General features: G+C 41.0%; 1 protein-coding gene across 3 annotated transcripts in view; it reads left to right on the top strand.

Annotated features, from left to right (window-relative positions):
• Positions 1–24,008, top strand: part of ATRN (attractin) — a 231,779-nt gene extending 207,771 nt beyond the window's left edge. For all 3 annotated transcript variants that reach the window (XM_039540648.1, XM_039540650.1, XM_039540653.1), the window contains 3 exons: positions 4,403–4,510; positions 21,709–21,823; positions 23,262–24,008. In XM_039540648.1, coding sequence (XP_039396582.1) covers positions 4,403–4,510; positions 21,709–21,823; positions 23,262–23,386 — 348 coding nt within the window. In that variant the 3' untranslated portion in view covers positions 23,387–24,008. The remainder of the gene's footprint in view (positions 1–4,402; positions 4,511–21,708; positions 21,824–23,261) is intronic.
• The last annotated feature ends 1,919 nt before the right edge of the window (positions 24,009–25,927 follow it).

Below are 25,927 nucleotides of genomic sequence, written 5' to 3' on the forward strand. Positions count from 1 at the left end.
GTACTCAGGCTATATTTGTTGGGTTGCCTTTTGAAAGGACTTCCTTATCCTTAGATGAGCTGTCAGTCTATTTGAAACACAGGAAGTGGTTTTCCATCTTAAAATATGACCATACAGTTGTTGAGATAGAGCCAGACTTTATTCTGAAATAGATGTCTGTTGTAATAACTGGCAATAATAGCCAGCATTTATACAGTATTCCACATATTCAGATTACTCATACTGAGAGGTACAGTCCTTTGTTGAAATGAATGGTAGTTGCAGAGCTAAATCCTTGTCTAATTCGGAAAATGTAGGCAGTAATGTCACTTCAAAGTTGTTTGTATTTTCACAGTGTTGCCAGGATTTTATCCCATAACATTTCTGTTGATTTCAACAGGAATGATGTTGCTAAACCCCACACTGTGCTTAGTAAACTAAACTTACTTGTAAGAGTTAGTTCGTTCTTCTTTTGGACATCTTTTTCAGGGCAGCTTGTTCTCTGATTTTATAGCCATTATACAAAGCACTTTATGATAGCTGAAGGGGACAATTATGGGAACGACTACTCAACAATCTGCTTCACACTTTCTTTAGTTTGCGATCTGCTGAGTATATTTTAAGTGTTCTAAAACTCTGGAGGTTTAATAGATCAGTGAGTGGTTCCTTACCACTGCGGAGTTTGCCTGGCAGGGAGTCAAAAAGATCAACATAGGCACAGAAAATCTGATTTCTAGGATTTCCTTTTAAGTTGTTTGTGGTGATATCGCAAATCAGTGCTATTGTATAGCTTGTTGCTTTTGCTAATCTTTTAGAAATCAGACCAAGATTTGCTATTTTATTTTTTTTATTTTGTGTTGGTAAAAGGTGCTGGATTGAAATCCTACAAATTGAAGTCCTCTGTCCATAGAAGAGTCATAGTGGTCTGAGCCTCACCACATCATCCTGGGGGAATTCTGCACCACGACAATATTTTAAAATTCTGTATATTTTATTTGTCAAAATAATATAAGGTAATCACATCAGTAATTTATTTCAAAATACCTGTCAACAAGCACATCAACAATACACACAACAACAAGATCCTCCCCACCCCACCCCCAGAGCAGAGAGTTAAAGAAACCCCTATTACAACCCAGTTCCACTTGGGGGTACTGGAGGGGGCTGAGTGGGGCTCCCAGAGCCCAGACACCTACACTCCCCTCCCCCCAGAGCCCAGACACTCTCACCCACCCTGGAGCCCAGGCACAGGGTACCTCCGAAGCCTAGACATCCACACCACCCTTTCCCAGAGCCCAGCCGTGCACACCCCCAGAGCCCAGGTACCCGCACCCATCTCCCCCCAATGCCCTGCCATGGGCATCCCCAGAGCCCAGACACCTGCACCCTCTCCCCCCAGAGCCCAGAAACCTGCACCCCTCTCCCTTCAATGCCCAGCCATGGGCGTCCCCAGAGTCCAGACATCTGCACCCCGTCTTCCCAGAGCCCAGACACTCTCACCCCCCTCCCTCCAGAGCCCAGCCGTGGGGCAGCACACGTCCTAGACACCTGCACCCCCAGAGCCTTCAGTCCACCCCAGCTTCTTTACTGTCCTGCCAGGGAACGTGGTGTGGTGCAGCCCTGCCCTTCCTCACCCTTTGCCAAACCAGGCAGCCAGAGCGTGCAGCCTCTGTCCCCGCGGGCTGGGCATTCTGCTCACTGAGAGCTGGGCTCTGCAGAATCCAGCGGCCCATCGTGGCTCCCAGAAGCTCTGCAGCCCCAGTTCTGCAGGAAAAACGTGAAATTGTGCACAAATTCTGCATTGCGCAGTGGCGCAGAATTCCCCCAGGAGTACAGTGTGCCTCAACTCTAGGGATGAGAGGAGTGGTCTTTTAGTCTCCTGTTTGGTGCCTTAGCTGATACTGCCAACAAGAGTGCAAAACCTGATGATGATTTGTATGATGTGGATACCGATCCATGGGAACTACAGTAAAACAGCTTTTCACATAAAGCACCAAACTGAAACAAGACTAGATAGCAGAGATTGTTGGTCACTACTGACCTTGTCTACATTCACACCAGGGACCTGCAGATGAAAAGCCATATATCCTATTTCAAATTCACCAAGTCAGTGTTTTCGCTCCCCACTTCCTGTCTGTGGGTGGAAATGGCAGAGTAGAAGAGAGATGGGGAACAAAGATGTTCTTAACCTCAGTCAGCAGTGAATGAGTTGAGCAGAAGTCAGCTGGACAAGAGAGGAAGAGGGACAGAAGGAGGTGCACTGCTTAAAGAAAATACCGAAATTATGGCTCTAAAGGACTCTGCTAAACCTAAATTTGTTCCCTTTGTTGGTATGTTAGATCCTTTTCTGCCACCCTGACATTGTCGTCTTAGGTTGGCTGAGAAAGGGACTCATCTTATTTGTTTGCAAATTGCATAACACATCTTGAGTCCTGCAAATAATAATTAGTTGATTTTTTTCACCTACCAATAGTAAGAACATTAAAAAGTTTGGGGGGGAGTATTTTTAACTTGCAATCTTTGGCAACATCTCAGTCGTCTAGCTTTTTGCGTATAGAGAATACATTTAGTACTGATAGAGTTGTAGTTATACTTCTCCAAGATGGTGATAGCTCATCTTGGGAAAGCCCAGAAGGGTTGCACTGAATATTATGGAATAATGTGCTGTGAGCAAACTGTATCCAGGAGAAGGGAAACTGATTTCAGATCCAAGCAGTCCATGCTCATTAACCTGGGAAGGCAAGAGCACTAGGGTGAAACAACAGATACCTGTTCCTGGCAGGCTATGACATGTCATTCCTATTAGAATAATAGAATATTAGGGTTGGAAGAGACCTCAGGAGGTCATCTAGTCCAACCCCCTGCTCAAAGCAGGACCAATGCTAACTAAATCATTATTAACTGAATATGACGGATTGGCCTAGTAAGCCATTACATCTGAAACGTACTTGTTATAAAAACAATACAGCAAGTCAAGATTGACTTACATGGTATTCAAGCCAGACCTAGCAAATGGAAATGGTCATGCATTTCAGGTAACGGCTAAACATATTACATGCATTCCAAGCTAGAATGTCAGAACCCTGTTTGTGTCAGGCCAGACCCATGCTAGTAGCAATGGAGTTAAGGAAATTACAAATTTCCTTTGCTGCCATACCCAGCCAATGTTGTCTCCTGTATGGAAGAGCTCACAGTTGGAAATTATACTTTACTTTATTCAGGACCATAGAGTAACATAGTTACTCTGGTGGCACCTGTATTAAATGAACAGACATGAGAAGGCTGGAGGCAGTAAAGATAAGTTCTTCGAAGATGGCAGTTGTATAGTGGAGTGATTTTAAGACAAGTTAGAAGGAGAGTAGGATGTGAAATCAGGATATGGGATTGGCTGCAATTCAGAAGATTACAATGGTGCGGACACTGCAGAAGACAGATGATAGGATGCCAATGAAAATAGTGCAAATACAACCAAAGTCAGTCAGACGCAGAGGCCAACCACTGACTAGATGGTCGAACATCAGCTGGAGGGACATGACCAAGCCATGGACAGGAATGAACAGTGATACAGTACTGTTCCATATGTCTGCAAAGTTGCTTTGGGATCAGAAGTAGTAGTTATAGTAAGGTGATTGACAGGTAATAGTAATACAAAAGTGTAATAGTAAATACAGTACAGTATATAAATCAAAGGGATTTCATTAGTATGCTGATCTTTAAGTGGCTGATGCTATTTGATTATTTACGGGCAGGGTGCCACATCATTCCCATTCTTGCTGGAATTGATGTTTGACACCTACATCTCATTACCAGTCACTTGATTTGCAATTAGTGCAAGGGACTTTTAACCACAGGAGCTAAAAAGGATATCTTTTTGTACTACTGCTAAACTAAAATTGGAACTGTAGTCTGCCATGTAGAGACTGCCATTGTATGTTTGAGACAGAGTCATAACACTAAAACTTAACTTGTAAAGAGAACAATAAAAGATGCCTCTTGTGTTTTAGGAGCTTCTAAAGATTTATTCAGGAACATGTATTTTAATAAAACATATTCCTGCAAGCCATGCTTGCTGTTCACAGATGCATTTGGAGTGTTTAGAATAATACACAGGGATGTTTAATGTTAATTTGTGGTATACCAATATGGTAAGTACACTGGCAGCTGTCTGATTTGTGTAGACATACAAAATTTTCACATTGGAGTGACTTAGACCTGTTTATATTTATACAGTTGGTTTTATTTAGAAATTGTTCTCATCAGGTTCCCTTGTGTCATCTTTATGCCCAGTGAAAGCATCAGGAATTTGTTTTGAAGCGTTTGCATGCTGGAGTCTATATCTTTCCATATTCAGTAAAATCTGTCGAATATTTTTGTATTCTTTATGTTGGAACAGTGTATTAATACCTCTGTGTTTATTCACTAGCAACTACTCCGTGAGATGCAACAGATGGCTAGCCGTCCCTTTGCCTCCATCAATGTTGCCTTAGAAACAGACGAAGAGCCGCCTGATCTCATTGGAGGAAGCATAAAGGTGAGAGTTCATGCTGTTTGGACGGTCCTACCTGTAATTAATCTTCATGGATGTTTGTTCTCAACTGTGGATAAAGCAGTAATGGAAATCTGCTGCTTATTGGCAACCTGTAGGAAACTATAAGCACTTGAAAGCCATCATGTCTTGTTTTGACTTAATGTTGTGCCTTCAGGTTATGCATTTACATATTTTGGACTACACTGGTTTTAATAAAAGTTACACCAATTTTTAGTTTTTATGCTTGTAATGAAGAAGGATACAGCTTAACACAGCAGAACAGTTGGCTGGAAATAGCTGTAGGTGCTGCAAATAGAAACAGTTTTTGTGCGGTCTGTCAAAAGGAACAGAAGAGTAATTGTCTTTGAATTCTGTGAAGATATAAATGTATTTTTTGATGCAAATATATGTTCACAACAAAATGTGATGCATACAAAGTAGGAGGGAGGAGAGAATTACAAAGTGTCTCCCCCTTACTCTGGAATACTTTTAGATGCAGTATGTTGTAATTGGAGGAAACTGCAGAGTTAAAAGGGAAAATGAAGAATTTGAGCGAGATCATGGCTGTGGTAAATTTCTGATATCAGACCTGTACACTAGAAAGCAAAGCAAAGCTCTCCTGAGTATAATTTGTCTATCTACTGTACACATACTTAGTCTATACATTTATGTCACTCTCGCATAACAGCCTAGGCACAAAATCTTCTTGCCTGCTCTTACCATGATGATAAAAAAAAAAATTCCTTCCATTTAGAATATATGTGGGGTGTGGTTATGTATGTATTTAAAATATAACAAAAAAATTGATAAAAGAATGTTAAAGTTGCAAAGTCCAGAATTCAGGTGCCAGGAAATGCCAGTATTAGGATGTCCATGCGACTTTAGTTCTGCACCTAATGCATATGGATTGATAGTCTTTAATTACATGTTCATACAATTTTTTCCATAGGACTTCTGCCTCCTTCAGGGCACAGGATGGACAGTTCTCCATAAGTGAGGCAGCAGTTCAGTATTGCTTTTTAGCCTCACTATTCAATGTGCACCTCCTACCATATTTGCTATATACTGTCCAAACGTTGCATTGAATTTAAAATTAATTTTGTTCAGAGTTTTCTCAGGTTTGCTTTACCACAGCATCTGAGTGCTTCATCAATTGATCATAACCTCTGTCTCAGGCAGGGAGGTATTGTCCCTATTTTGCAAATAGGGAACTGAGCAATAGAGAAAGTAAGGCCAAAACTTGCAAGAGTAGCCACTAATTGTAAGCGTTTTGATGATTGGGCAACTCGGTTGAGATACTCATGGGGCCTGAATTTTTGGAACATCAGCTGTTCCCGTGTACTTTAATTTGAGTTGTGAGTGCTCAGTACTTTTGAATAGTAAGCCCTAGGTACGTCCAACTGGTAGATAGTTTCTGTAATTTCTAAAAGGATGTTAAATAAATGCCTCTGAGTTAGAATTGACAGAGATGAACCAAGACAATCTTTCTGTTAAACTTTTTCAGAGTGTGGACCATATCTTGATACAAGTTAAGAATTACTTAGAAAGGTTAGGTGTCTTCAAGTCAACAGGGTCTGTTGAACTATATTTTAGAATACTAAAGGAGCTGTGTGAGGAGATAGGAGCCATTAGTGATTTATCTTTGAGAACTCATGGAGGACAGAAGAGATTCCAGAAAACTGAAAAAGGGTAAATATAGAACCTCTCTGTAAAAAGGAGAACATGGACAACCGAGGGAATTATAGATAAGTTTACAGTTTTGTCGCGGGTATTTTTAGTGTAAGTCATGGACAGGTCACGGGCAAGAAACAAAAATTCGCGGCCCATGACCTATCCGTGACTTATACTAAAACTACCTGTGACTAAATCTTGGGAGCGGGGCACGTCTGGGGGGGTTCTTCGGGGAGGGGAGAGGGGCATGGACCACGGCCACTCCTGGGGGCCACCCGAGCAGTGGCTGTCCCAGGGGCTGCTACAGCTGGAGCCAGCTGCTTGGGTGGCCCTGGGGTCAGCCACAATGACTGCTACCGAAGTCACAGAGGTCGCAGAAGTCATGGAATCCGTGACTGCCACGACTTCCGTGACGGACACAGAGCCCTAATTATAGAGGAGTCAGCTTAATTTTGGTACCCAGAAAGATAATGGAGCAAATAATTAAACAATCAATTTGTAAGCACCTAGAGGACAATAAGGTTCTCTTATGGGGAGAGGGATAGCTCAGTGGTTTGAGCATTGGCCTGCTAAACCTAGGGTTGTGAGCTCAATCCTTGAGGGGGTCAATTAGGGATCTGGGGCAAAAATCAGTACTTGGTCCTGCTAGTGAAGGCAGGGGACTGGACTCAATGACCTTTCAAGGTCCTTTCTAGTTCTAAGAGATTGGTTTGGGGGAGGGATAGCTCAGTGGTTTGAGCATTGGCCTGCTAAACCCAGGGTTGTGAGTTCAATCCTTGAGGGGGCCGCTTAAGGATCTGGGGCAAAAATTGGTCCTGCAGTGAAGACAGGGGGCTGGACTCGATGACCTTTCAAGGTCCCTTCCAGTTCTAGGAGATTGGTATATCTCCAATTATTACCTTTTTTTTATTACCTTTAAGGTGATAAATCAAGGACAAATCATGTCGAACCATCCAAATAACCTTCTTTACATGGTAACAAGCCTTGTGGATAGTGGGGAGGCAGTAGATATGATATATCTTGATTTTAGTAAAGCTTTTAATGCTCTCTCACATGACCTTCTCATAAACTAGAGAAATATAGCCTGGACAAATGTATTATAAGGTGGGTGCACACTGGTTGGAAAAGCAAATTCAGAGTAGTTATCACTGTTTCACAATCAATCTGGAAGGGCCTATCAAGTGGGTCCCATAGGGATCTTCCCTGGGTCCAGTTCTGTTCAATATCTTCATAAATGATTTGGATAATGGGATAGAGAGTACATTCATAAAGTGTGCAGACAACACCATGCTGGGAGGGGTTGCAAGCTCTTTTGATAACTGGATTAGAATTCAAAATGACCTTGACAAACTGCAGAAATGGTCTGAAATAAATAGGATGAAATTCAATAATGACAAATGCAAAGTACTACAGCTAGAAAGGAATAATACATTGCACAAATACAAAATGGGAAATGACTGCCTAGGAAGGAGTACTGCCAGAAGGGATCTGGAGGTTATAGAAGATCACAAACTAAATGAGAGTCAGTAATGTAATACTATTGCAAATAAAGCAAACATCATTCTGGGATGTATTAGCAGGGGTCTTGTAAGCCAGACATGAGAAGTTATTCTTCCACTCTACTCAGTAGTGATAAGGCCTCAATTGGAGTATTGTATCCAGTTCTGGCCGCCATACTTCTGGAAAGATGTGGAGAAATTAGAGAAAGTCCAGAAGAAAGCAACAAAAATGATTAAAAGTCTGGAAAATATGACCTATATGCAAAAAGATTGGGAGGAAAAAAAAGGGGAAGGAGAAAGGGGTTAGTCTGAAGAAGACTGAGGAGAGATGTGATAACAGTCTTCAAGTCCGTAAAAGGTTGTTATAAACATAAGAGTGATAAATTGTTCTCCTTATTCACCGAGAACAGGACAAGAAGTAATGGGCTTAAACTTCAGCAAGAGAAATTTAGGTTAGACGTTAGGAAAAACTTCCTAATTGTCAGGGTAGTTAAGTGTGGGAACAGATTTCATAGGGAGGTTGTGGAATCTCCATCATTGGAGGTTTTTAACAGCAGGGTAGACAAACACCTGTCAAGGATGATCTAGATAATGCTTCTTCATGCCTCAGTGCAGGGGTCTGGACTAGATGACCTACTGAGGTCCCTCCTAGTCCTTCATTTCTATGATTCTTTAATATCCTGGATCTCCTATTAGGTTGCCTCCATTTTTAGAAGTCTTTATGGAACCAGTTGTCCATATCACACACATGATCATAAAAATTGGCCCTTTTGTTGTCTCAGCAGAGGCTCCAATGAATGGTTATGGACATTCTTCTCTCCCTGAAAAAAGGTCCCTCCAAATCAAGATCAAAGCATATTGGTGGGCCACTGCAGGAAAGCTTGCCTACATTATGCCTGTTTGGTGGCTAAGTTAGTTGACTTCAGTTTGTGTAAACTCAGTCCAGCACTACTGTGAACAGTATTTTTTAGGGGAAATGCAACAGCTGTATTACTTGACAGAGATGTTGATATATTGGCTTAGTTCACATAGGTGTACTATAAAAATATATTACAGTGGCCTTCTTTTTCACCTGCTGTTTTACACTGTAGATGCAACTCACTTGTTTGTATATTTCCCTCTTAATTTTGTTAGTCTGGGGAAAGAAACGGATAGGGTTTCCAGAACAAGCCAACTTTCTTTAAAACAAAAATAATACTGTAAAAACCGTGCATACGTTTATCATTAGTATGAAAACAGACAGTCTTTGTTAAATTCAAATCAGGGTTAAGAAGTTCAGGCTAGCATGAATTATTAAAGTTCTGCTCTGACTTTTCACAGGATCTATCATCTAAACTAAAATGACATTTACCATGGAAAAAAAGCAGCTTTACGTTTGCTATTAGAACGGCAGAAAGAAGTGGCAATGAGTTAGATGCTATATGAAACCCGTCTTCCTGCAGGCACTTCCCCTTCCCCTCTTTCCATTACTTAGCTTATTTCTAGAAAAATTAGTTTAATTGAAAACACCACTCCTGCAGCATTAGCCCAGAACCAAACATTGTAGCGCTGTCCTAAACTTTTCTGACTTCATGACAAGTTTGTTTGCAGTTAATATCTTCTGTCCAGTTTTTGTTTTCACTTTGGATGTTTCAATATCTGTTCATTTCCTCCTTTCCTCTCCTGTTTAGCTTTCTGAACTATTTTTTTTCCTTTTGACTTTTTTCTGTTGTCTTTATCCTTTCCTTTTGTTTTTTTCTTTTTGATTAGAACTACATTAAACAGGGCTGCCCCTCTGTTGTGAAGGGCTCCATAAATAGCAACACATATAGGACCTCATTCATTTCCTTTCTCACTTCTACGTGATACCTGCTGTCTGGCTGCCATCTTTTCTTATCTGATTTGTCAGACCTGGCAGGCTCTGACATTCTTATATGGCCCAGGAATTGGAGGTGAAGGCCCAGCTTTTCAAGAGTAAAAGGATAGCTAAGAAATTCCAGTCATTTCTGTAGCTTGCTGAATTTGACAGTAGTACCAGAGACAGGGAATTGAGGCTAATATGTACAAACTTTCTGAAGCATTCCGGTGCAGATGGGATGGTTTGGGGGAGAAATTAAGAGGCTGCAAAGCAAAAATGTAGGCTCTGAATATTGCAGAAAATATTCCCAGAGAGGTGGTCTAGATTGTTGAATGCTCCTCCAATGAAAGTGGTGGAAACTACACCTAAAAGGTATATTCAGTTTTGAATATGTCGTCTACATGTCCCTTTGGGCCGTTTCAGTTTTTCTTCCAGTCCTTTTCCACTTGCACTGGAATTCCTCAAATAATTTGCAAAGGAGAAGCCACCATCTTAGTCCACACTCCCATTGCTCTTTGGTTGGAAATACTCCTAACTGAAGGGAATTGCAGGAATCTGAGTAGATGTGGAGTGGGCTGATATGCAACTATGGAACTGCATTTTTTTGCCTTCTGTTTCCTATTGCCAGAGCAGGGAGATTGAAAACAGAAATGCTGGGTACGTTCTTGGACCTTAAGTGGTTATCCAGTCACTCTACTATTCAGTGTGCCACCATTGTTGATCTTGTATTTGGCTTACCCTTCCCTGTACACACTTGACACCAGAACTACAGATTTCTTAGTGCTAATCACAAACAGGTGGATTTTTTTCACATGAATCAGAGGTTTTTGGTTAATAACTACTTTATTTGGGGTACAAAAGAGTTGGAAAATGGGGAATTTGTCTACAAGAGGCCTCTTTCCTTTTCCATTGTGCATGGCCAGCTGGCAACTTAGTGTCAAGCTAGTTCCATCCTAAGCTAATATTTTCCAGCTGGACATATTAGAACAGTGTTTTCAATTAGTATTTTTCCTAGGGAACATCATAGTAATAGAGAGTAATTTACCTGCAGGGAAACAATTTTATTAGTGTGTAGCTAAGCAACAGATAACTAGCTCCTTTGGGAGTTTTTCCATTCAAATACCCAATAGAGCACAAATCTTCTCTTAAATTTGGTTGGCCATTACAAAATCTATTGGCCTTTGGCTGCAGCTGTTTGAACGTCCTGAAGCGCTGAACGTTACAACTTTTATAAGAATATTTAAGACCCTTGGTCATCTAGAACCTGTGCAAATGTTTTAAACTGAGTTACTTGGAGTCAGGCTATTGTTTAGATATTTTTCTTTGAACTACTCTAAGAAGATTCTTGCAGTCAGTCGGAAATAGTCTTTAAAAATCAGCTTTTCAAACAGAAGTTAGAGGATTTCTTAGAGTGCTGGCATAGATGAGCTTTAAGCATCTTAAAGTAGGGAAGAGCATGCAACTAGTACTTACATTCTCAGCAGAGGTAAATATATATACTGTGATAGTCATTCTAAGCAGCCACCCCAGCGATCAACAAAGAGATATCTAGTAAAGTTTGTCTTGCATAACAGGTCAAACAAAATTGGGCTGGAAACCTTGAGGGAGACTGTAAAGTGATCTCATAAGACAGGATTGTCAACTGGAGATGGCCATTAGTGCAGATTTCACTGTATTGTGTTCTGTTATCCACACTTAGACTCTCGCACTGATAGATGGTTATCCTTTCGTCTGTGAACTGGAGGCTATTCATGTCTACAAGTAGTCTAAATGACTAAATAATGGTGGCTTTTGTCAAGAAAACAGTCTGCAGCTTGTTTGGAATGTTAATGTCTTTGAGGTATGGACGTGCATTTAATTCCACATTCGTTTTCATAGGGCCAAAGTTAGTTTCACTGCAAATTCTTAATTGTCCCTTTATCAGGCATCAAGACACCAAGCTTGATTTCTACTTTAGAAAGAGCAGAAATGTGGCACAAGTGTAGCCTGTGTCAGTCTAATAATCAATTCATACTGGCCTGGGTAGAAATGCTGCCAACGGGATCAAAAACTGCCTGAAGGCCCCAGCTATTAAAAGGTAGAGATAAACAGTAGTATGTTCAGATGGGTGTGGAGTATCACTGGGACCTATGCTCTGTCCACTCTTAACATCTTTATCAGTTATCTGGAAGCTGGTAAACAGCACGCTCAGGACATTCACAGTAACTTGCGAGGAGCTGTGAATATCAGCAAGGCCAGGAAATAGCTAGAACGGTTAGACATTTGAACCAAAAAAACAAGTGAGGTGCAAACTTAGAAAACTGCAAACTATTGCATTTTGGCGGCGGGGGGGACAGGAATAATTTGAAATACAAAATCGCACATAGACATCACTTCTATAGCCTTGCTGTAACTGCACCCAGATTGTTGTATTCAGTTCTGAGCACTTCTGTATTATAACAGGGTTCAAAAAAGAACTAGATAAGTTCATGGAGGATAAGTCCATCAATGGCTATTAGCAAGGATGGGCAGGGATGGTGTCCCAACCTCTGTTTGCCAGAAGCTGGGAATGGGTAACAGGGAGTGGATTACTTGATGATTACCTGTTCTGTTCATTTCCTCTGGGGCAGCTGGCATTGGCCACTGTCAGAAGACAGGAGACTGGGCTAGATGGACCTTTGATTTTACTCAGTATGGCCGATCTTATGTTCTTATAAAAAAAAAAATTGATTCAGTTGGAGGAGTTCGGAGGAGTTCAGAGAAGAGCAACCAAACTTCTCAGAGAGCTTGGCCTGACTTCTAAAAGGGTTAAAAGCCAAGTATGTACTATATAGTTTGACTGAGCAATGTTTGAGAGGGGCATAACTGTCTATATCTATTTAAAGGGGCATTGAGGAGAGGAATGATTTAAGCTGCAACAAAGGGATATTGCGTAGAGGAATGGGATGAAATTGAGAGAAAATTATAAACAATATCAGGAAAAAAAATGTTAGTGAGAGCTATAGCACTGCAGAATAGTCACTTCAGGGAAGTAATGGGGCTTCCATCATTTGGGACATCTTTTTAATGATCCAGTCCAGTTTTTATATGTACTGTAAAGAAGAATCCTGTCCTAAAGCTTGCCTAGAGGCAGGTTATCCCATAACTTCCTAGCATAATGGTTCTTGAACCTTCGTTTTAAGCAGCTGTGGTGCTGTCCACTTTCAAAGACAGAGTACAAGACTAATTGAACCATTGGTTTTGATCTAGCATAGCAGTGCCTATGTTCCTGTGACTTAAATGATTCATTCATAGGTTTCAAAGCCACAGGGGGGACTGTTATGCTCTAGTCCAGGGGTGGCCAACCTGAGCCTTAGAAGGAGCCAGAATTTACCAACGTACATTGCCAGAGAGCCACAGTAATACACCAGCAGCCCCTCCCCACGCCATCCGCTCTTCTCCCCCCCCCCCCCGCTCCCAGCATCTCCCGCCCACCAGCAGCCTCACCAATAAGCACCTCCCGATCAGCTGTTTTGTGGTGTGCAAGAGGCTCTGAGGGGGAGGAGCAAGGGCATAGCAGGCTCAGGGGAGGGGGCGGGAAGGGGTGGAATGGGGGCAGAGCCAGGGGTTGAGCGGTGAGCACCCCCAGCACATTGGAAAGTTGGTGCCTGTAGCTCCAGCCCCGGAGTTGGTGCCTATACAAGGAGCTGCATATTAACTTCTGAAGAGCCGCATGTGGCTCCGGAGCCACAGGTTGGCCACCCCTGCTCTAGTCTGACCTCTCACATACCACAGGCCATTGCATTTCGTTCAGAAGGCATGCTCTAGCAGGTTTTTAGTCCTAATTTATTACTTGTTCCATTCTTCTGAGAGGGTATTATTTGCCGTTTAAAAGATTAATTGCTGATTCGTTAATACTAAAACACTCAGACTGCACATCAGTGTGTAACTACACTGTTTGCTTTTGAAAATATGCACCAACAATGGAACCAGAATGTCCGTTCAGCAGATGTGGTCCACGTAGGTGAACGAATGTCAGGATAGCTACTGTTATGTTGCAGTATAGATGAATATGAGAACAAAGTGAGATTTGTACATTTTGGCCTTTTAAATTAATTTGTTGTTGACTCTGCCTATGTTCTCCTGCTTTCTAATTTATAGAAGTGTGTGCTACCCTTTGAACACCTGCCAAGGTAATGTGTAGTTGCTAATGGTAAGAACCTAGAGATCATGTGGACAAGTGAGGTGTGTAAAACTGATTAGCTCTACTAGAATTTAATATACTCTAATAACGCTCTGTACTGTGAAAACAACAAAAGATGCTAAACCCTTCACATAATGAATTACTTCCAGCTAATGTCGGTATTGGTTTCATTTTACATAATTTGCTGCTTCGAGAAAGCTTTTGCATTGTTATGCAGTAAACATTTGGTAGTGATGCTCTGTGATCTGCTCTTTGTCCTGACCATGTCTGCAAAGGTTCGTTCTCCTGCCCCCAAGTATACATTTTGGTGTGTAAATGGAATGGTGGCAAGTGTTAACTGTCCACATTTTGTAAATGTATGAGCTAAGTATTTATAAATAAAACTGAAAAGCTGATACTATTTTCAGTAAAACTGACCAGCAATGCAGTTGGAAATGCTTTTACTCTGATTTTAGCTGATGAGAGGGAAATGGCTGGAGAGAAAGCAAACTCTCTGAAGATTTGAGTAAAAGGGTCTTTTTAAACTCTTCTTTCCCTTTGGAAGAAATGAGTACGTTTTCTGATTGAAACACTAATAACACCAACAGCTTCTGAAAACTATTGGAGAGGACCTATTTGCATTCCTTTGTGCACAGAAGTTGTTTTAAGTGTCTTGTGTCTGAGATCATCTGACTGCTGTTTCGTGCTTTTTATGTTCACCTTTTATTGTAAAAAGCAACCTAGTATTGAAATTAACAGCATAACTACCCTCTGGTACATGTGAAATCAAGGTCAACTTTCAACATTTGCCATATGCATATCGGCCATATTGTATGTTGTGGTCTTGTCTTACACTACCCTTAGGGAAGCAGTGGAGAATTTCAAGATAAATGCAATTATTACCTTATTTGTGAGAACGTTACAGGGCCAGAGGTTTTGTAATTTAACATTGCCTGGGAACATTGCAAGTTCTCCTGTCACTAATCTTTCCCTTCACGTAGACCTTGCATCGAATGCTTGCTGGATTGACACTTGCATTAAAAGTGGGGTGGTTATTTATTAAATGTAGCTGGGTATAACTCCCCATTGATCTTTCTGCTGTTTATTTGTGGCCGTTTGCGTTTCTGATACAAGACACTGATGAATCCATGTGCTCATGCCTGTATGTTGACTATGCTAGGGCTAGCCTGAAGGCTTGAGCACCTCTTTTAAAAATTATATTCTTAAAGTCCAGACATAGAAACCCAGTATTGAAATGGGCTGAACAATTCAAGGAAAAAGACTGATTTACTGTGGGCCAGCTTCTAGTTTAATATCAGGGCCAAGGTTTCAAAGATGAATATGAATTCTTAGTCTAGAATTGTGCACTTCAAATAATTACAAGAAGTTAATTCATCTCCATATGAGAGAGCACATGAAATACTCTGGGGATGTGATTTTTTAGAACTTCATTTATACTGTCTTTTTATGGAAAATTGCTTACGTTTTATTTTATGAATGCTTGGTCAGTTTTCAATCATACCATTCAAAAAAACCTGGACATTTAGCCTGACACTATTCCACACACTGAAGTCATCTGACACATAGCTGAAACTCTGTTTAACTTATTTCAGTAATAATGCCACAGGTTCTGCTTCCATTTAAGCAACTCTGTGAGGCACATATTCTTACTGGAAATTGAAAGCTTGTGATGGTTTGGGACTATTTACTAAGCCATACAAAAATGTTGTTAAAAATACATTTTGTCCTACTATGTTTGAAAAGCAATTGGCTTGGTCTGTCAGTGTTGCATAGTAACTGGATTAAACACACCAGTATACTGAAAATGTGTTCTAGAAAAATAAAATCGCTCTTCACTGTTTTAAATTATATAGAATGTTTATCGTTCTGTAGTCATTAGTTTTCATAATTGTTAGAATGTGTTGTATGTTAATTGTATTAATAGAAATAATGGGATGAAATAAAAAGAGATTTTAGGCTAAACATCACATAATGATGCCTGATTGTGAGCTGTATTAGGCTGTGAAATTGGCTCCCAAGGGAACTGGTGGTAGACACATCACCTGAGTCATTTAAAACTAGTCTAGAGGAAGTACTACAAAATGTACTGCTAGTGTGGGAACAATATTGCCATGGGAGGTGGATTAATTAGATGATCTAACTGAGACTTTGACCATTTTTAACTTCTATAATTCTGTGCACACTCTACATATTGCGCACACATCAACACTCAAACAAAATAATTACTTGGCTTGTGTCCACAGCATTTCTGGTCAATATAGCAGCTTTATTGAAGAAATGCTAAAATAGATTTTTTTTTATAGCCTCAGTAGTTAACAAGATACCATTCATTTTAAAATTACATTATAAAAAAGTATCAGAGGGGTAGCTGTGTTAGTCTGGATCTGTAAAAGCAGCAAAGAGTCCTGTGGCACCTTATAGACTAACAGATGATGTATTGGAGCATGAGCTTTCGTGGGTGAATACCCACTTCGTCGTGCTCATGCTCCAAAACTTCTGTTAGTCTATAAGGTGCCACAGGACTCTTTGCTATTATAAAAAAGGACACTTTTTCTAATATTGACCAGTGCAAAACTCATGGCTGTTCTGGCCAATAAAAATCAGTGGCACCATCATTTTCTGACACTGCAGTTCAGCCCTCAGGCGTGCGTATATTATGGGTTCTAGGAAGGACAATCATGTGACACAACTTGGATATAAAATTCGAGTTACCTTGGCTCCTAGCATTTTGTTGTTCAGCACGAAAACAAGAACACTTCCATTAATGCTAGCTTTAATGGCAGAGGTGAGCCAGTGCAGGCATTTACCACCTGTGCAAAGTCGTCATTCTGGCCACGTTTACTTTTTTCCTTAAAAGGGGGGAGAAGGGGGAGCATTGATGAAGTCCCCTCTGCTCACAGACCAGATACGGCTTTGGCAGCAGCACTGCAAGCTTCTCCTAGACTGGCCACCTCTCAGATGTAACCTGAAGGAAATAAGTCTCTTTGCCATTCAGTCCTTGGTGCCTTTGAAACTGCCAACAAGGGTGCTTATGTGATGTGTAGACTAAGAGCACCAACTTATTTCTGATGGGCCGTCAGATGGCAGTGATAGGAATGTGCATTTGAACCAGTGCCCTAAAGGTGAAATCTTATGTATCCCATTAACCACAATCCCTGGCCATCTGTTCTAACTGAGAGACCTTATGTGCTTTTAAAATGTGGACATCCAAGTGTTTGGACACCAAGGACAGCACTGGTGATGTGCCAAGAGTCTGAGGGCTGCACCTAATTAGCATAGATTTGCATAATGTGCACTTTTATTGTATCATTAGGTTTTTAATAAAAAGGAATTGCTTTTATATTTCAGTGATAGGCTTAGCAAAATACTCAATGTCAGAGTCCCCATAGTGATTTGTTTCGGGTGAACCTGCTACTGAGAGGTGTTGCAAAGTTTGGAGAGTCATATTTTAAGAGGCAAATAGCAGCCATCTATCAGACAAAAACACAATAATTCATCAGCACCAAAAGGGAAAACTGCAAGCCTTGCTCGGTGTCCATGCTGTGTCTGCCTCCCTCTGATCTTGAACGAGGACCTGGATCTCCAGTGCGAGAATTCAGTGGCCTACCATTCGCTGCCCTAATCTCATAACACAGGACTCCAGTCTCCGAGGGAAGTGGGGGAGTTTGCATGAGGCATTTGGAGCTTGAGTCATAGGGGAGATGACTGGAGGTAGCTGGAATTTCTGTTAGGGAAAGAAGGGGAAAATTAGGAAGCTGAGCAAGTTAGTGCTTTGGTTACTGGCTGGGAGGGGGAAAAGCCTGAACTGTTTTTGGACTGTCTGTGGCAGAGATGTAATAACATGATGAAGTCTGAGCAAGCTCTCCCCATTGGCTGCATATTGTTTGTTTGTACAGCAGCACCCAGAAATCACACTCACGCTCAGGGCCCTATTGTGCTGTACAAATAAATGGTTATAAATAGTTATAAATAGTTCTTGACCCAGCTGGAAGCCTGTCATGCACTACCCAGTGAGAGAAGCTTCTTTGGTGTGGCCCATATGAATATAGGACTAGTGCATCCAACTCCCTTACTATGTGAGACAGGCCAAGATGTAACATAGTAATGTCTAGGCCCATGGTGATGCCAGCTCCACCTTTGCAGACAGTTGGTGAGATCACAATCAAGATAGACTTATTCACTAGTTTGTCTACATATATGTAGAACACATCCCCCAGACTCCAGTGATCAGTTGCCAGATGTAAGAGAGGGCATAGTATGTCCTTCTCTACAGGCTGAGCCATTGCCTACATCAAACTGAACGTTACCATAGCCTGATGCATGAGTCGTACCCCCACGCTGGTTTTTGCTTTTGGCCCTCACTAACACAAGCTGAAGATGAGGTGTCATGCAAGTCACAGTTCAAAACGCAGGTGACTGAGTTGGTGCTGTCAAAAATAAATTCACTAGACTTGATTCTGTTTTATATGCTGTATTTGTTGTTACTAATGATGGGCCTGACTTAGAAAAACAGTGCACAGTGGTAGGCAGTACATAGCACTTATTCTGGAGTTATCCAAAGCAACATGATAGTGCATTTATTGTACCCCTTTCTTCCAAATATATCCTAAAACAATCAGTTTGGCTACCTCATTTTACAAATTGTATATTCACAAATCTCTTAATTCACTGCGGAAATGCAACCACCTCTGTGGTGAAAAATTGACAGCTGTTTAACAGCACACAGCTTTTCTGATCAGTTTAGTGCAGAAAGAGAAGAATGCCATGAGTAAATAAATCTGAAGTAGACATTTAGGGAGACAGAATGTAAGTACTTTAATTTAGAAATTAACCAGAGCAAGAGGGTTAACTTCACTATTGTGAAAGTCGCACTGAATTTTGAGTGACTACAGCGGATCAGAATGTATTCTGTATCTCACCCAAAAGATATCACCTCCAATAGCACAGCACATCCTCATTATTATACAGGCTTTGGCTCAGTACTGGCAGAAGGAAGATGGCTATCTGCCGAATTACTAGCATGACACTGCAGGTTATCTACAATGCTTCCATTTGAAAAGGGTAGCATCTAGCATTTCTGTTTAGGGGAGGAATGGAGTAGAAAAGGTATTTTATAATCCAAGAGTAGTGCAAAGAGAATAAATTAAAATTAGATCATAAAACAAATGAATTCTGTATGTTGCTCCAACATTTCATTCACCCCACTGCTTTGTTCCATGCCATTGTATTCTCCCGGGGCTTTGCTATTTATTGTTGCTAACACTCGGAGTAAGATTAAGCACCGGGCTAATGCTGCAGCACTAAATTACACCCCACACATTTAGTAGCATTTTTGGACAGTGGAAGGAATACAACGTTTGCCTGGATTTTTTTCTTTTTCAGAGATTATAAATAAACTTTTAAATGCCCAGCATCTCCTCTCCACTGAGTAGGCTAGAAGGCTGGATGTAGTGTATTGCTTTAGTTTCCAAGAAGCTTTCCCTCTGCTCTCTCCATTACCCGCAGTAATTGAGTTGCCAGTCGGATAATATAGCCCCCCCACACGTATATGCTCACTTGCTTTGTAGAACAATAATTGTTTTGAGTTTGATCCTTTTTTTTTCTTTTGAATGGAGGAGATTGGTTGGCTTACGACTGCAGATTTTTACAGACTGCCTTTTATATTGTTTTAAGCTGTAAAATACGAATTTATGTACATTTCAAAAAGACTAATAAATCATCATTGTAATCATTAGGGTTCATATGAAATATAAAAATAGTTTAAAGTTTAATTTTGTTTGCTGTTGTATCCTTTTTTATTAGGCGCCAGTAATTGAATTGCATTGTTTGATTCCTGTTCCCTTTCTAGAGTCTTGGATTATATTGAGTTTCTGTTGAGCCTTTAAATACAGTATTGCAATTTTATGCCTAATGAAATAGAATCATAGGACTAGAAGGGCCCTCGAGAGGTCATCTAGTCCAGTCCCCTGCACTCAAGGCAGGACTAAGTATTATCTAGACCATCCCCAACAGGTGTTTGTCCAACCTGCTCTTAAAAATCCCCAATGATGGAGATTCCACAACCTCCCTAGGCAATTTATTCCAGTGCTTAACCACCCTGACACTTAGGAAGTTTTTCCTAATGTCCAACCTAAACCTCCCTTGCTGCAATTTAAGCCCATTGCTTCTTGTCCTGTCCTCAGAGGTTAAGAAGAACAATTTTTCTCCCTCCTCCTTATAACAACCTTTTATATACTTGAAAACAGTTATGTCTCCTTTCAGTCTTCTCTTCTCCAGACTAAAGAAACCCAATTTTTTTTCAATCTTCCCTCAAACATCATGTTTTCTAGACCGTTAATAATTTTTGTTGCTCTTATCTGGACTTTCTCCAATTTGTCCACATCTTTCCTGAAATGTGGCGCCCAGAACTGGACACAATACTCCACTTGAGGCCTAATCAGCATGGAGCAGAGTGGAAGAATGACTTCTTGTGTCTTGCTTACAATACTCCTGCTAATACATCCCAGAATTATTTTGTTTGTTTGTTTTTGTTTTTTTGTTTTGTTTTCAATAGTGTTACACTGTTGACTAAATCATCCCAGCCAAGGCTTTGTCAAGCTGAGCCTTAAAAACCTCTAAGGATGGAGATTCCACCACCTCCTAGGGAACCCATTCCAGTGCTTCACCACCCTCCTAGCGAAATAGTGTTTCCTAATATCCAGCCTAGACCTCCCCCACTGCAACTTGAGACCATTGCTCCTTGTTCTGTCATCTGCCACCACTGAGAACAGTCTAGATCCATCCTCTTTGGAACCCCCTTCAGGTAGTTGAAGGCTGCTATCAAATCCCCCCATATTCTTCTCTTCTGCAGACTAAATACTCCCAGTTCCCTTAGCCTCCCCTCGTAAGTCATGTGCCCCAGCCCCCGAATTATTTTCGTTGCCCTCCACTGGACTCTCACCAATTTGTCCACATCCCTTCTGTAGTGGGGGGACCAAAACAGAAGTGATACATAGTGATCCACTATGACCCCCAGATCCCTTTCTTCGGTACTCCTTCCTAGGCAGTCATTTGCCATTTTGTATGTGTGCAACTGTAAGTATTTAATAGTATTTAACAATAAGTATGTAATTAGCATCAAAGAATCCACTAGGTGCTGTGTATTCATAATCAACAGAAAACTAGAAGCCACAGAGCATAACAGATAGACAGTCCACCTCAGCTTGCTTGCTGATATGAAGCAAGAGAGGCAAGAGCTCGCCCTCGGCACCTGAGCTCTAAGGTTTATATAATACTTGCACATTCTTCACTTACTGCAGAGTTGGTCCATAGTAAAATTAAGCATGTGCATAATTGTTAGCAAATAGGCCCTGATCTGCAGGGTCAGATAATAATGTATTTTTATATCCCCACGATGCTGTTACTTCTAAAAGGCAGATAAGCCTGTCACTTTTTTATTACTTTGTCTTTTTAGTAACAAAACCCACTGAAATTAGCTGCTCATCTTTTCAAATGAAATGTTCAATGTTAATAAGAATACATTGGGGGGATTTCTAAATGGCAGAAAGATCAGACACTCGGTTCCCATTCCCCACCGGTGAGCGTTGGGTGCTGAATTACTCTGTGTCTTTGGCAGTCTTCCCCTTTGCACTTATTTATTCACCTGTCATCCTTGTCTCTCATAGTTATATTTTACTTACACACACACACACACTCTCTCTCTCTCTCTCTCTCTCTCTCTCTCTTAATATGCCTTGGAACCCCCTGCAAGGAGAGTAAATAGCGTAATACTTCATACAGAGAAGCTTTGTGCAAGACTTGATTTTTAACCACTAGACTTCATTAAGTAAATGTGTTTTGTTATGGCGACTAGGGTTATGATTGTTCATAATATTGATTTCAGTTTTGACAACAATGTGCTGGGCACTAGTCAACCATAGATAAAGTCATAGTTCATGCCCTGAAGCTTTAATGTACAGTCTAACAAGACAAAGGGTGAGGGAACAGGGAGGGAACAAACAAACAATGTTCTTTCTTTTTTTTTTTGCTACAGACTGTTCCGAAACCAATAGCGCTGGAACCCTGTTTTGGAAACAGAGCAGCAGTCCTCTCAGTATTTGTGAGGTTGCCTCGAGGAATGGGTGGTATCCCGCCGCCAGGGCAGTCAGGTGAATGATATCATTATGCTTTGACATGTTTCTAATCTGCCTAGGTATTTATACTGTGCCCATCACCGTGGTCTCTGAGTCTTACAGATCAATTCAGGAATACATAAAATTCCCTAGTCAGTGGGAATTTATTTTACAGAGTAGGTAATCTAATTTACTATGGGTTAGGTTCTTTTGTTTGACTCCAGTTGGGTTGAACCTTACTCCTCCAGTCAGCTCTTTGAAATGGGTGGGCTCACTAGCAGAGTAAGGAACTACTCAGTTCGACTTAGGGCAGCATAATTAAGCCCTAAACAACGGACATGCAGGGTTTGTCAGACAACTTCTGCTAACAGTGAAAATGCTAGACTTACTGTAACTGAGGTTTGATCCTTTTCTTGTCACTGAGCTTGTGCAAAGTAATCACTGGTGAAAATTTAGAGCCATATGCTGTGGTGTCTGTTTTCACCTCAGGGTGTTTTAGAAGAAGTAGGGATACATTTAATCTGAACACCAGTCACTGGGAAAAATACAGGGGCCACAAGTGGCTGGAAGTTTTCAGTAGTTACTTTTAAAAGGGCCTTATTTGCCTCCCCAACTCTCCCCACAGCGAGAGGTTCACCTGTCTGACCTTCAAAGGCCATGCCCTGCTTCTTTCTCTCTTCTGATGGGAGCATGGGGCAGTTGGATGCTGTTCTTCCCACTCCTGTCCCAACACTTTATATGAGGGAAATCAGGTTAGATGTGATTGTTCTCTCTCACGCACACACTGTCCCCCAAAACGACAAGCTTTTCCCAGCCCCTCAGCTAATGGTTCCTTTGTGAGGAATTGAGATATAGCCAGCCTCTAGAACAGCTTCTGTTGCCTGCAGCTGGAGGATGGTCAGGACAAGATTTTTAGCAACCAGCAAAGTCAGTAAGTGTGGTGAGGGGAGGAAGGGACTAGAAGAGGGTGTAAATTGCTTCTGAGTTCTCATTTTGCTCATTGGAGGGTAATTAGGGATTTGGATTAAACAGAGACCAGATCCAGACCTTCAAGAATGTCTAGGTAAATGCTTTGGTTTTCTCTCATCTGTGGTTATTTTGGGAGGGTGACTATTTTTCAGACCAGGAAGGTGTGGTTGCAGAGTGCTTGTGAAGCATAATGGTCCTGCCATCCCCAAGTGCGTTGAGGAAACTGCTGTTCTTCTGTGGCATGATTACTAGCTTCAAATAAAAGTGGTTTAAATTAATATCCTGGTTTTTATGTTCAGAAGATTATCTTTGGCGGGTGACAGGAAGCAGTTGCTTTGATGGAAACGTACATTATTGAGTAGCTTGCTTCCGAGTACCCTGTCAAGTTTAATCTGCAAATCAAAATGCTTCTTTAAAAATAAATAAATCACTTTTTGGATAAGATTTTATACAACTGCAATCCACAGACTTTCACTTCTGTAACCACCTTGATTTACTACTTCAGGTCTTGCAGTGGCCAGCGCTTTGGTGGACGTTTCACAACAAATGCCAATTGCCTACAAAGAGAAATCAGGAGCAGTACGAAATCGGAAACAACAGCCCCCGGCACAGCCAGGAACCTGTATTTGATGCATGGACATCATAAACTGTCTCTCTAGGGTTTTAAACACCAGTAACACATAGGAGGAGGAGAAGAAGAAAGATTTTACAGTGGTGACACAAAAGAGACTAAAAATATATGGAAAATGCAACTTCCTTGAACCCAGCTTTTTTTCTCATACACTTGATAGTTGGCTTTGTTTGACAATTGCTCCACTTAAGTTTTACTGACATATGCCACAGGATGGTTCAACATTTTTTCCCCCCTGGTTTAAAAAAAAAAAAAAAGATTTCACGTCCAGTAACCTCTAATCACCACCACTGAAGGTCAGTGTAAATAAAACGGTAGTACAAACATAAATGACACTCAGGTTTATGCATGGAAAGTGCATTATAGTACATGTATTTATCAAACTGTGCCAAAAGGGGAGCGGGAGGGAAAGGGAAAAAAAAAAGATGCAGCATTTCCAGGTAAGTCTCAGCCCTCAGCACATGAAAACAATATTAAACTTCATTGTTGCTTTCATTTCAGATGTAATAATTTCAAAGATTTTCTGTTTATTCCCACATTATTTAATTAGTGCTCTTTTTTTTTGTCATTTATGGTCCAGCTCAATATATAGCATCAAGGTAGGAAAGAATGAAGCAAAGATTGAATTCCGCGTAAGCAATGTACAATATTCAATCTTTGCAAAGTTGAATGTAGTTTTCTAAAGCACTAGTGTTTCTATTGTCTTAATCCGGTTGAAATACATGCCCACAAGTGCCTAGACTTAGGCAGATCTAGGAAGTGAGGGAATTAGTACCCACAGGTTTTTACATAATTGTCTTCCTATGTTCCTGTAAAAGTTAATTAGTTACCTAAGGCAATCTGTGCCATTTGTAATGCATCATTTGTAGTGAGGGAAGATGAGGGCATTTTCCCACCCAAGGAATGACTTAACCTGGAGGCAGCTTCTTGGGGGGGAAAGTGGAATTGAGTTCCTGTGTTTTATATGAACGCTGCTGTTGTCACCAGCTGGCATAAATGGAAGTTGTATGTACCTGTGGCCTGCTACCTAATTATCCCTTGGTGTTACCTTTTGAGTCCTTTTCTGCCCATGTGGCCTTCCCTGTTGTTGTGGACAAGGACTACACCCTATCGGTGGTCAGAAGTGCTGCTGTTCAGCACTTCCTCTTCTAGACCCCATTGGTCTGAGGATTTTAATTTAAAGAAACATAGTAGCTCTGTTTGGCCTCTTGTTTGAATGTTCAATCTTGAATTACCCCCAGTGACTGTACAATGTGAGGTAGCTGCCTTGGACATCTGAGGGAGACGTACTGCTGGTAGGATACACTCGGTAGGTGTAGAAGAGGGCTTTGTGTAGCAAGGGATTTATGATACTTACGAACTCTTTTTGCAATCGAGCCTCAAAATGATGCTGAGGAGGTTTATTAGACTCGAAGTTCGGCCTACCTTGTAATCGTTAGAATCTGACATAAGAGGAGGTGCAGATTCTCGGTATCCCCAGTGCTTTTAAGCCCAAAGTGTAACTGTTAACTAACAGACTTTGTTACCACACCACAGCCAAGTGTAGTTGCGATGTTGATGCTGACACACAGACGTCGTTGTGTTGAGGTACCAAACAAGGTGTCGTTGTTAAATAACTGTAGTAAGTTTAGTTCCATTCAGAGCACTGGGGTTGAGTCTGGTTTTGGCTGGGGTATTATTTACTAACTGAAAAATAAATTGATTGCGGAGGAGAAATGTAAACTGCAAAGTAACTATTGACTATTGTTTGATGTTAGCACCCTCGTCCCAAGATAAATCTGAAGTAACTGCATCTTTTTTTTTTTTCTTAAGCGTTTTTGGCAATCTGCAACATAGCCATCCGGTTTTGCAAACCCTGGAATTCTTTCTTTGAGGTGTAACATTTGAATAGGAAAATCAATCACTGTGCATCTCAGAACAAGAGTGGTGGTGGTAAAGATTGGAAGTTGGTGGGCCGCAAACCTACAAACAAGAACTCTAATGAATCTTCTCCTAACAAATACAACACGCCAGGAAAATTCTTGTTAAAAACACATCTTTTTAAAATCTATTTCTAAACCTGCAAGTTAAGTGTCCTCAGGAGGGGGTGATAAGGAGAAACTTTGTGGGGTGAAGTTTTTTAGTCAACTTGAATATTAGCTGGTGCACAGATTACCTCAGTCACCTCCCAAAAGAACTTGCAACTTCCCATGTTTATATGGCTGCCTGGGCTAGACCACACCAGAGAAATAACACAAGGTAAAATGTCCCCCCTGTATATTTAATTCCCTCACAAATGTTCAGTTCAGATGCAGATCTAGTATTCATGGACCCTTACCCCATTACCCATCACACTGGGAAAACGAACACAGGCTACAGTTCAGGAAAGCTCTTAACCTTATGTCTAAGTCCATACTTATTCAGGACAGCACTTAAGCAGGTGCCTAAAGTTACGCCTATGCTTAGGTGTTTCCCTGTAAAGAAATGCTTTGCTAAATGGGGGCCATTAAGTGAAATTATTTTTAATTTTTAAAAAAATCATTTCTGTTCCCTTTTAGAGT

This window comes from Mauremys reevesii, linkage group 5, assembly GCF_016161935.1.
Source record: "Mauremys reevesii isolate NIE-2019 linkage group 5, ASM1616193v1, whole genome shotgun sequence".
NCBI classification, from domain to species: Eukaryota; Metazoa; Chordata; order Testudines; family Geoemydidae; genus Mauremys; species Mauremys reevesii.